This window comes from Blennius ocellaris (assembly GCF_963422515.1).
Source record: "Blennius ocellaris genome assembly, chromosome: 22".
Classification (NCBI taxonomy): Eukaryota; Metazoa; Chordata; class Actinopteri; order Blenniiformes; family Blenniidae; genus Blennius; species Blennius ocellaris.
In genome coordinates this window covers 3,718,013-3,730,727 of record NC_137671.1, presented here as the reverse complement: position 1 = coordinate 3,730,727, position 12,715 = coordinate 3,718,013, and the positions used below count along the sequence as shown (strand labels likewise).

Here is a 12,715-nt window from a genome sequence, read left to right as displayed (position 1 = left end):
TTCTTTACAGATACATTTTGAGTAAAATAAGGACACACGCACTGTACTGTGTGTGCGTACATATGTAGTATCTATGTTTCTATGGAGCCCTTTCAGTCTTTATAGGTGATTCAGATACGAATGCTACTGTTCACTTGTAATTGTTGCATCCGTTGAAATCTATCTGTGAAATTGGTTGCGAAGTGCGTCGCGTGCGCCTTTTTACGCACGGCGCCGCGTCAAGTTCCGATGTTTGGGGACGGCCCTTGAAGGCAGCACAAGTTGGGCAGCTCTCAGTTTCTTGCAAAGGCAGACTGATGATCCAGCTGCTGAGCCGCGAGAGAGTCCGCTGACATGGATACGTGCGGCTTTTCCCACTGAGACGTCTGGACGCGTTCACGTTGTTGCGCGGCGGCCGGGACGCGTTCACTTCCACTGGAGCGAGAGAGACGCAGAAAACTTCTTCTCCCGTGGCCGCACTCATGTGATTTTCTTTCTCCCTCTCTCTCTTTCTCCCCCCCCCCCCCCTCTCTCTCTCTCTCTCTCTTTCCCCCACCACCACTCTCTTTCTCTCTCTCTCTCGCTCTGTCTTCGGTGGAGCCATGTCCAGGAGCCTGAAGAAGAGGAAGAACCACTGGACGAACAAAGTCCACGAGAGCGTCCTGTGCAGGGACGAGGAGGGGGGGCCGGGGCTGGAGCTGAAGGGCGGCGCGGAGAATGGACAGTTCCCGGTGGTCGGGGAGCTTCTCCCGGGCACGGCGCTGTGCCACAGCGGCAAACTGTTCCCGGACGAACTCCTGCTGGAAGTCAACGACACCCCCGTGGCCGGACTCACCACCAGGGACGTGCACGCAGTGGTCAAACACAGCAAAGACCCCGTCAGACTCAAGTGTGTCAAACAAGGTCAGTTTTTTTTTTCCTCCCTCCCTTCTTCTTCTTTTTTCTCCCTTTCAAGCGCTCGCGCAAACTTTTACGCAATTCTGTGCGGATTTTCCCCAAAACCGTTACCTTTTCATTGTTTTGACAGCTCTGCTGTTACACCCAGAGAAGCCGATCCCTCTTTGATCTCTTTGAAACATGTCAAGAAATGTCACTTTTCTTGCACTATTTTCGGTGGTATTTGTAAATAACTTCCCCATTCTACAGTTGTTTGATGTTTTCATGGTGTTGGCAGCATCCTGCTGTTGTGTTTGGCACTCGGTGCGAGGGGGTGTGTTACAATCACAATAACAAATCAAGCGTTACTCATAATTCAAGTATTCGCTTCAAAGTGTTGCTTGCAGCATCCATGCAAATGTATGTTGTTTGGAAATTGTAGAATAGACACGGAAGTTCAAATCAAGATGGATGTTATTGGGGGAAACTTTTAAAATATAATTAAAAATTTATAAAAGTTACTTACAATCATCATTAATTATAATAATAACTTTGTGTCGCACTTTTCTGGACATAGTTACAAAGTGCTTTTACATTTCATAATGTGATAAATGCACAATGTGGTGTTGCAAAACACTGTTTGCATTAGAATTTGGGTCAACTTTAAAGCGCTTCTAATTATGTTTAAGGGAAAAATTATTTGCTTCTGGGTTATTTCTGTTTGTGGAATAGAAATGTAGTGCTTTTATAAAGCATTTCAAAAAGAATCATTTACAGAGGTTGTGCAGACGAGTAGGGGTCACATTGCATCTTTATTTTGGTTAACTCATAATTGTGAATCCTTATAGGTAGTGTATGTGTGTTATGCATGTCTTATGTATGTATGTTTGTTGTTCTCACAATATGTCTATTGTGTGAACGGGGTAGAAACACATACGTATTTACTTTATTCTGCTCCTTTTCGAGCGTTGTTTTTTTTATTGTTTTGTTAAACATATATTTGCTCTCACAGTGTTTATGTTCAATATAAACACATTCAAATAAATAACGTCAATAAATAGATGCAAAAGTTTAATCAACAAATTAATTTAAATTATTACTTGTAGTATGTGTAGTTCTTATGAAGATCAAATAGGTCCAGGAAGAGAGAGCACTGTTGGTTTCAACATAATTTATAGTGTTTGTTTAACAAACAGGAGTTTCACGAAATAGTTACATTGAACTCGGCAAAGATTTTAACATTTTTACAGCTCGACCTGTAGTTCAATATGACAAATGAACATTACATTTGGACAAGACCTGATTATTCACTGGGTGGAATTTGGAGACATTCTGAAAGAATTCATGTAAATTAGCCACTGTTTCCATGTCATTCTTGTCAGTTTGTTGTTGTGGTCGTTGGGGGGGGGGGGGGGGGGTTAAGGAGGGTGGGGGCATCGGGGGCACACACACTCCGTCTGGACGCCCGTCTTTGATCCGTGCAGCTCGTGGCGCTCGGTGTGTGGCGTTGGATCCGGGACCAGAATCTGGAAGATCTAATTTTGGGGCTAAAAAATCGTCTATAAGAAGCTTTGGATTAAAGTCTTTTTGTGTGTGCGTGTGTGCGTGCATGTGCGTGCGTGTGCGTGTGTGTGTGAACATCACAAACGGGGATTTATTCAAAAGGCAGCCGAGCCTATATCAAACTAATGCGTTACTTTTTCCCCATGAAATATTTATGTCCTCCAGCGATCGCCGAAGTGATTGATATTCTCCGCCAGACGCGCTGGTGTTTGCTCAATCGGTTGTTTACAGTATCAAGTTGTTTTTTAAATGTGATTGATATGTACATTAAGTAAATATTATGGAGGGAGGAAAAAAAAAAAAAACCCCACTTCTGCAGCGCCCTCTCAGCCGCGAGTTCACGAAGATATCCTTCACTTCCTGCCAGAGCTGCATTAACTCCCGTAATCTGTCTCAATGGATGCTTTATTGAGGAGATGGTCGCGGGGCAGAGTTCAGCCCCGCTGTAAACAAATTCAAAACGCGTAATTAAGTGAAATGTATCGTGGCGGTTAGCTTTTTTTGTTTGAAGCTGACTTTTATGGCTTTCCTGTTCTTCTATACACTCGGAAGTTGATGGTTCCTGGTGAGAAGCGACTGAGCCGTGGGGCTTTGCTGTGGGAGGTTTGCATATTCTTCCTGCAGCTGCAACTCTGACGTTGAAGTTGCAGAATTTCAAGGCGGTGTTTATGAATCAGTATTTTTTGTTTTCTTAATTCTGAACAAAACAAGACATTTTGACTGAAACTCTTTACGGCCTTGCATAAAATGCACAAAATGCATGAAATAAATGTTGTTTATTTTCTGAAAAAGACACATTTGTTGTCATTAAGTGATCCGCCTCATTTTCTATTTAAATAAAAATATATGTTTTGCCCGATTAATCGATGGAATGTTCAATGGAGTACTGGATTAGCAAAATATTCAAGAGCTGCAGCCCGGGGACACTGTAAACATTGCCGCTCCATCAGGAGGCTTCAGAAAGTAGAGTAATCGCATTAAAAAAAAAATTTTTTTTAATGATTGATACATTCAGCTTCAACCTGTGGATACAAAGTAACTGTGGTCTTGTCAATAGAATATCCTGAAATGTTTTTATGCATATTTTAAAAGAACTTTTCTGTTTCAGTGGCTCTTTCCTTGTCACAACATTTGTCTTCTGGACGTCTTTCTTTTTCTTTTTCTTTTTCTTTTTCTTCTCCCTCATGATCACAGTGGCGTCTTCTGAACGCCACAGATTGACGCTGATTTACACTGAGAAACTCAAACATATTGTAGCATACTAGGATGCATTGTTTAATATTTGCGGAGGATTGTGGGTGGTACAGCAGTTGGTTTGTATTCTGATCTTGCGCACTCGGGCGAAATTCAATTCTTTGGACTCGCCAACGATTCCTTTATTGATTCCAGTGGGTGTGAATGACGGCACCACGCACATTGCAGGAAAGATGGCGCCGAAGCGGCACGGACACTCAAAAGTTTGGTTGCAGTTCAGGAGAAAGGATAAGAACAGGGCAACTTGCAATGCATGAATGTGGACATTTCATGCCAGGGAGGAAATATGATCAATATGCAGAAACATTTGCACACATGACAGCGAGGAGTTTGAATGAATGTCGCGTTTTCGATCTGCTCTGGAGTGAATCTCATCCTCGCAGTAGAGGCAATCTCAACACGTCCTCTGCTCTTCATACGGCAAGTTTAATTTCCAAACCAGAATCCATAAGAGAAGTGATAAGGAACCGAATTGTTTCAATCAATCAATTCCCATCCCTATTGAAAATGGTCAATTAGTGAATATGATCAAAGTGTTCGAACATCTGCAGTGGTAAATGAACTTTAAGACCATTTATACGCTGTCGATTGTTTCATCCATCCATCCTTCCATTCATCCATCCATCTATAGTGACCAGTCCAGGACAGAGAGACGGAGAACGACAAACTCGCTGTGACAGAGGAGCAGTTTAGGACTGAGGGTGGAAACCTGAGTCACTGCGAGAACGCACACTCCTCTCTGAACTCGACTTGAACTCGTGACCTTCTCCCTACAAGTTGAGATCGCGAACCACGACTCCACCTGGTGGCCCCGCCAAGTGTGCTCTCTGCAAATGAAGTCAGATTGTGGACGGTACTGCAGCGTAGCGGTTCGCTCTCTTACCTCACACCAGCTATATCCAGATCTGGACCAGGAATTCTGTGTCTTTAAGTCTTCTCTGGACACAATCTGGAACACATTCTTATTATCTGTTTACTCCGTGTCACACACGATGATCAGCCTCCATTGGACGTGCTCACTTTTAGCAATGACTTTGCAGTGGAATCACTTCACACACTCCAGCGTTCACCCGAATACATTGAAGAGCCCCGGAGATCCTGAAGCCACTGAACTCTTGAAACACGACAACATTTTTGAGTGAAAATGCAAAACTTTCATTGCAAACGTTGCTCGGAGTCACTTTTTGAAAATGGCCTCCTCGGTGCCCTTTTTAGTCGTTCTTTGTCGTTTTGCGGTTGACGGTCGCTCGTAATGGCAGTTCAACGTCATCGTGTGTCCATACCAATGTCCGTGAACTTGCCAAGTGCAAAAAAAATGACGCGTTTTCACTCGAAACGACGTGTAAACACGGCCTTATTTCACAATCTGTTCTCACCAGGTTTTAACAAGACACTAACGACGGCATCAGCGTCAACACGTGGGCGAAAGATAACTTCTCCGATGTGTCACTATTCGTAAACGCTAAATGAAGCGTGCCGCCCACCAAATGTAAAAAAGGAGAATTAAGTTTCCACACCTGGATAGTGAGGCGTCGTCAACGAATGAGCAGGACTGTGGCATCTAACTTATCACAATACAAAGTGAGAGTATTTTCTTCCACATGCCTAACTTGTTTTAGTTTCTTTTTTCTCCACTTCTGTCTTAGATGCTCGGCGTGCTTCACCAAATGTAATTGCTTCCTAATTCTTTGCACACTGCACTGGAAGGTTTTCTGTGTCCGAGGTCGCTGCAGAAAGCTTTTCAGCTTGAATAACCAACCCACTGACATACCTTTCTATTTTATTTTATTTTGTTAATGTAGTTTTATAAGCAGAGCTTTGTCAGTCCCGTGCTTTGTGTTTTTTCTCCGCAGATTTTTAGATGGCTGACGAAGCACTTTTGGATTACGGAAACAAATATTGGCTATTGTTAGGATTGGTTGAGTGGATAAATGCAAGGACAAATAGACTTCAAGGATTCAATTACCTAAGTAATAATAGGGTACTGGTATTTTTTTCTCCTGCCTCAGTGGTTAAGTGGAGGACGGGTTACAGTGTGTGTTAACGAAACTTTTGCCCACAGACGTTCTCGGTATGTGTGGATCCGGGGTTGGAATAATGTGTTCACCTGTGCATGACTTCCATCCGAGGAGGCTGCGCTCACTTAAAGTTCAAGCTCCTGTTTGCTCCTTTTTTTTAAGAAAAAAAGAGGAAAACCTGCAATTAAACTTTAAGCCCCCATTGATATTGGGTCACAAGCGGCTCCGTTCCGGTGAAACCGCCGTAAAGTCCACTTTGTTTTGCCCTCCTGCTGAGGAAGAGGGTCGCTGGCCAGCTTACATGCGTGGTCGATCTCCAAAGGATGGTCATGGCCTTTCTGAATAATACATCAAGTTCTCCTCCGCAGTGGTCCGCTGCTTCACTAATGCCACAGCGGTCAAAAGTGCTCTCCGTCTTTCTCCCTCGAGACGCCGCCTCTGGATTTCCACTTGGGTCCTCGCCGTAATTAAAGAAAGTCCAGACATCCCGCTCCACACTTCCTGTGTCGTCCACAACATGGGTCACGCTTACGCGCTCACGCACTTAATTTCCTTGGTAGTGTAATATGGCTTTAATTTGTCATGTCATGTGGACACCCCATGTTCCGCTTACATGCAACCACACACAATATTCAGTCTTTGTTTTATTTAACGAGTCTCCGAGGTGGGAATTGGATTAGTTTGCTGTCAGCAATCAGGTCTGTGTTGTTGGACATAATTAGAATCTCCGCCAGACACTAATGGGTATATACGGGAACGTAGGGCACAATTACGGTCTTGCGTTATGGATTATGTAAGGGCAGTGCTCACTGTGCGTTATGGACCCCGTAGATTAATTCCTGTTGAGCGCAATGATGCATGATTTCGGGCGGAGTTTCCTGAGCACCAAGAGACGCGTCACGGCCGTGAAGGAAGGATTATTCAACCTTAGAAACGTTCCTGATGAGGGAAAAACTAGAGTTGGGACAAAGGTGGCCATAATTAATGAAAATTAAACTGAAGGTATATTTGTATAAGCAAACTTTTGTACTTTTTGACCACCACGGTTGCGCCCACAGGGCCTGAGCTCATTCAGCTGTTTGAGATATGTACATGTTAAATGACAGATTTCGCGGCCCGAGTGTTGAGCTGTTGATTTGCACTCTGAAGGGGGGGGAATGTGCATCGTGTCCCCTGAAGGCATCGCTGAGACTCCGCATGAAACGATCACACCCGTATGTCTCCTGCAAGCCGATATCTGAAGGACGAACATGGAGCTGAAGTTTGAGCTGCGAGCGACGAGGCCTGTGAAGTCTGGCTCCTGTTGCTGACGGCGTGACAAACACGCAGCACATTGTTGTTGTTCAGCCCTCCGCCACTTCTGCCTGTAATATTTACCAACCGAGTTCTGATAACAGGAGCTCAACGTGTAAATGCAGAGAGGAGCACTGCTGACAGCAGTACCTCGAGTCAAATCACACCGGGATGAAGGAGCCGGAGCACGGCAAGATAAAATGGCAGCCGGCGTGGAGGTACTGTTTCTCGTTTTGAAAGATTCCCGAGCTCGCCGCTCGCCTCGGGGCGACGGCATTTGTGGGTCCAACGTGGAAAACCATCACTTTAGTTCTGGTGGAAATATTCCGGCAGGGATGAATTGCCTTGAAATTGGTTTTGGCGTTAATTGTACCCGGAAGGCGGGAAATGATTGGCTTCTGTGATCCACTGGCTTGACTTTGCAAAGACGCAGATTTTTAACCAAAAAGAGTTAATTTCCTTAACCTTTACAGACTTTTTTGGTCAAAACTGAATTTTGACAATTGAAAGCAGCACATGTTGTCCCTGTATTCCAAAAGTGCCCTTTTGTAATGGCAATGTAATGCTTTGAACCTGAAATCGTATTACTTGTCAAACGTCCACAAACTGTCGGTACAAAGTTGAAAGCATAGCATTGTTCAAAACGTTCTTGTATGTTTGTTTTCTCAACGTGTTTAGAAATGTGAGTAAAGCTCAACATCCCTTAAAATACTTTTTGTTTCCATACATTAGAAACATTACATATATTCTAAACCAAACCATGAAAATAATGTACAATTTCTGGAAATTACTTTGCAGAAAATGAAGAAAAAGTCATGGTTACATTATAAACTGAAAAAAGTTTTAGAATTTTGCCTTGTTTTGAATCCCGAGACAAATAATTAGTTGTATAAATGCTGTTTAGGAGCACTGCTTCTCATCTGTGTTGCCTTTAGACCTAAAAAACAATGAGCTTGTCAGTCAAACAAAATGGTTTCTCCTTAAGCCAGTCGCCATTGTAAAAAAGTTTTTTTTTTTAACGGTGATCCTTTTGGGGCTTCTTTCCAATAGATTAGCATCTTCTAATTGTCTCAGTACTTCAGTAAGTTCAGACAATCTCAGATCTCCTTGCAGCTGATCATTGAGTCGTTTCCATTCTTGCTACTCTTCGATCCATTCAAATGGTTGTTTTCCATTTTAAATCATTAGAGGTCATTTTTTCAGCACTTCTTTTTCCACCCTATCCAATCAATGTTTTAATCTGAACGATGGCTGAGCAACGTGTTCTGGCTTCATCTTTTTTCACAGAATTAATAAATTAACTCACTAACTGAACTACATGAATGTGTGAGTGTATATAAATATATATTTGAAAAACTTTCCATTTGTTGTTTTATTTACTTGTAAATTCTTATTGTAATTGTTAAATAGTAATTCATAAAAAATATCTAATATTTCACAATTGTAATGTTTAATACAAGAACACTTGACTAATACTTCATATTTTATGATCTATTTCTCTTTCATTCTTATTTTTTCATGTCTTTTAGCCGCCGTAAAAACTGAATGTCTCCTCGTGGGATTTAGTGTCACCTTAAAAATTGTTACACCAATACAAACGCAACAACACCTTGTCACACGCTCCTTTATACCACCGCTGAATATCATCCCCTTTGAATCATCTCCCACCAATGATGGAGTCTTCCAATATTCAGAGCATTTTCTGCACACCTTCAAAACAATATGTTGTACAGGATGCAATGATTCATGTCTTATGAGCAAGTGTCAGCTGATGTTGAAAGTTCAGGGCTGCTTGCTGCAAGATGAAATAGTTTATCAGAGTCTTGAGCGCGAAAGATCCAAACAAAGAGGCATTTCATAACGCGTCGCCGTGCGGCTTATTCAGCGCGGCTCACGGGAATCCCAGTATGTTATGACACTATCAAGGCAGCGGCGCGTGCCGAGGTAATGGAATGACTGACGTGAGCGATGATGAGTTTGGACTTCGTCACTGGTCTGCTGGGGCTTTGAGAGATGGAGACGCGCGCGGCGGTCGGTGGGAAGTTGGGTTGGAGTCGGAGAGATGCTCTGTTGTTTGGGGGGGGGGCGGTAATGATTCTGGTGCAGCCGGTCTCATCCGTCTTCTTGTCAGGGTCCCATTGAGAGTGTACAGTTGCACCAGCAAGTGCAACACAGACAGTGTGATACACCCGCAGGCTTAAAGAGCTGCTACACTGGGGTGTGTGTCTGTGTGTGTGTGTGTGTGTGTGTGTGTGAGAGAGAGAGAGAGAAAAAGTGTATTTGCGCATCCCTGGGGCCTTTGCACCACTTTCCACATCCTGTCCAATCATGCTTGACAGAGGTTTGGTGGAGAGCTCCTGTTGTCGTTGCCTCTGTTACACTGTCTGACTGCCAGGCTCACCTCTGGGGACAGGTAATGATAAGATACACACACACACACACACACACACTAGCTTTCCCTGCTTGTCAACATCAACCATCTGCTCAAGCATTCCGCGTACAAAAACTGTGGGAAGGCTCTCACTTCTCTACATGTACTGTACAAGTGTGATTTTCAAACTTAAATACCAAACCACACAGTACTGTCAGTACGTGTCTCTGTGGGGTTGGATTACCATTTACTGGATGTAGGATGGAACGTGTACACTTGATGGTAAAAAGGGAAGCCTTCCCATTGTCAGTGTTTCCCTTTTTTTTTTTAATGATTCCTTTAAAACTCCACGAGTCTTCCCAAAGGGTTGGTAGGGTGAGTCGGTTCCATTCCCTCTCTGTCTGAATTCACAATACATTTTGTATAAGAAGTATTGCATACGATTGGATATGACATTTTAATGTATATTGGGGAGGTTAATAACCAACCAAAAAGAGTGTTTTCAATCATAAACATCAATATACATATGTCTTCAAGAATAATCACTACTGTCTCCACTCATTTTTAAAAGATCCGGTTCAGGTACTCCAGATGGTAAACCATATTTCTCTTTGTATTAAAGCTTTGATTTGACCTTTGAACTGCAAAATGGAGAGTTGAACTTCCTGAACATCAGACACGCTTTCTCTCGTGTGAGCGACTCCATATTGAAGTGCCGAACACAGGAAGTGGGAGGAGGAGGAGAATGTGTGTTTACCTGTGCGGGGAACTCGTGTGGCTTGATTGTTGATTGATGATTTTGGCAATCCAACAATTAGTGAGGCTGGTTTTTTGGGGGGTTTTTTTTTACTTTGAGAGTGCCTGAATTTTAATGACTTGTAGACAAAGCCAGTACAAATCTTACGGTGTTTACTCGAGAGCGAGTTGGCTGACGTTGACGCCCGGGCTGTCGGCGAAAGAATCCGTGGCTTTATAGCCGAGTGTATAATTAATTTGCTCGGTTAGCGTGAGCGCACATATTTGCCATCAGTGACACCTTGTTTGGCACAAAGACTCATTTGCGATGAACGATCTTCCTGTGAAGTTTGCCGTTAAACGTTATCGACGCCTCTTTTGTATTAAATGCTTCTCTGCCAGTTATACAACAAATGGCTGCCGCTGTCGTCTTGTAACGGCTTATTTTCAGCCACTTCTTCATCAAAACCTACTTGAGTTGACAAGGTAGAAATGTGCATAGCGCAGCAACTTTCCACTGCTTGACTGTGTGGTTGTGTGCCTCTGATGAATCACAAAGTGTTAAAAGCCCTGCTGTTGTGCAACTTGCACAATTTTATAGACGTCCCCCTGGATATCATAGGATTTTTTTTTTTTTTTGGTTGGGGGGGATCGAGATCGAGATTTTCATATTTCATGTTGGGAAAAGTTCATATTTCGACACCCTCCAACTGCCGGCGGTATGAATATAAATGTGCTCTAAATGGGATGTTTTGGAGCGAAGGCATTGGGGAGGGTGAAATTGGCTGACCTGCTCACAGAGGAGGAGGGAATATTAAGCAAACTCCTCAGCCCACACGAGCTGGTGCTGATTCACCCAAAAAGAGAAGAGCGCGATCAATACGGCGCGATTAAAGATTCTCGGTGGAGCCTCGGTGGTCGCTCCGTCCTCGCCTGCCGCTCTCTCGATGAAGATCAAGCAATTTTGATGTTGGTGAGAGCGTGAGGTTCTAAAGCGGCTCTTTCTGTGAGGAGCACGTCCGACCACGACGGATTTTATCTTAAAAGGATGATCGGTGGTTTACAATGGAGGAACAACACAATGGGATCCTGTTAGGTCTCCGTAGTCACTGTTGCTATGGCCGCCAGTCCATCACGGCGCATATTGTTCCCCTCATTCAGTTGCTGCTTCATCCTTCAATATTCATGAGAACTTTCTGAACACTTCAGTAGACGTTGATATTGTCGGTCTCTTTTTTGGTTTAGATTTTAACACACCACAGTTCAGTTTTTCTTTTTGAAAGGTTTATTTTAAAAACTTCCTGTGTGTTGCTACCATCTATGATGTAATCCTAAGGTGAAGAAGTAAAGTACAATGGTGCAGTGATGAGCAACTCGCCTCACAGCGAGGAGGTGATGGGTTCCAGTCAGGGTTTTTTTTGTGTGTGTGTGTCTGTGGAGTTTGCATGATGTCTCTGTGTGTAGCGTGGATTTTCTCCCACAGTCCAAACGCATGCTTAAGATTAATCTTAAGATTAAGATCTTAAGATTCGCAAGATTAATCTATGACCCTAAAATCCAATACAACACAGTCATTTCCTGGAGAAAAACCCAGGAGCAAGCATAAGTGACTGCAAAGAAAAGAGAAGGAATGAAAATGCTCATATATGTGAACGTGGTCCGTCTCTCTGTGTTCGCCCTTCGCCCGTCGTTAGCAAGTATCGACAACTCGGGAGTGTCATAGAGTTTGACAACAGGTTATATAAATCTAGCAAAATCTGGAGCTTCCAGAAGTACAACATTCAAAATGTGGTCTACAATGAAACCAGTGTTTCTTTGCACAATGAGACAGAAAGTAAAATGTATATATTTGAACGTCTGTCCAGAATGAAAACCTGGTTCACCTGATCTTCAAGTAATACGACGAAGCAAACCACTGTTCCTTCCACGTCTGCTTCGCGCACTTGCCTGCGCACTTGAGATATAATTAAACTGTGTGAAGTCGTCGGGCTGTGAGCAGAACAGCGGCGCACATCGATCTGATAATAATACTCATTAAGAAAGTCATTCATGAACTGTCCACCGCTAATCAAATCGACTTCTTGCTCCTGGATGTTCCTGCTGTTCAGAGTGCAGCTACTTGGAGAGCACAGCATGTTACCAGAGGTTTGAAATGTTTCGAGAAGCACGGGATCTGCAACAAGTGAAGGTTGAAGGAAGAATGGAGTTACAGTAGTTGTTGGACAACAAGTTATTACCACAAAAAGGTGGTCATATGAGCACAGGGTCTTTTCTTTCAGAGCCTTTATTGTTCGTGTTTTTCTCCATTCCTGCGTCGATGACAAACACGTAAAGCCTCCTGATGCTCTATGCGAGAGAGGATCCTTGCTTTAGTGCAAGTTCCACACAATAGTAACTCAACCAACAGCGAAGGTCAAACATAATCATGGAAACCAGGTGCGGATCACTAAGCAGCTTCGCTGTTATTTTTAATGCAATGATGAATCTGTCACATTAATCCACACATACCACCATTTTACTGCATATAGACCAGAATACTGCATGCATGGAAGAACACTTGATTATACGTTTTTGTTCAATTAGAGCAAACTTGATTTACGGCTCAACAAAAGATTTAATAACTCAT

The 12,715-nt window shown here is 43.2% G+C and overlaps 1 protein-coding gene across 1 annotated transcript in view; it reads left to right on the top strand.

The window, feature by feature from the left end:
* Positions 1-456: 456 nt before the first annotated feature.
* magi2a (membrane associated guanylate kinase, WW and PDZ domain containing 2a) overlaps positions 457-12,715 on the top strand; it is a 229,291-nt gene continuing 217,032 nt past the window's right edge. Inside the window, 1 exon segment of the mRNA XM_080518115.1 lies at positions 457-882. Coding sequence (XP_080374241.1) covers positions 582-882 — 301 coding nt within the window. The 5' untranslated portion in view covers positions 457-581.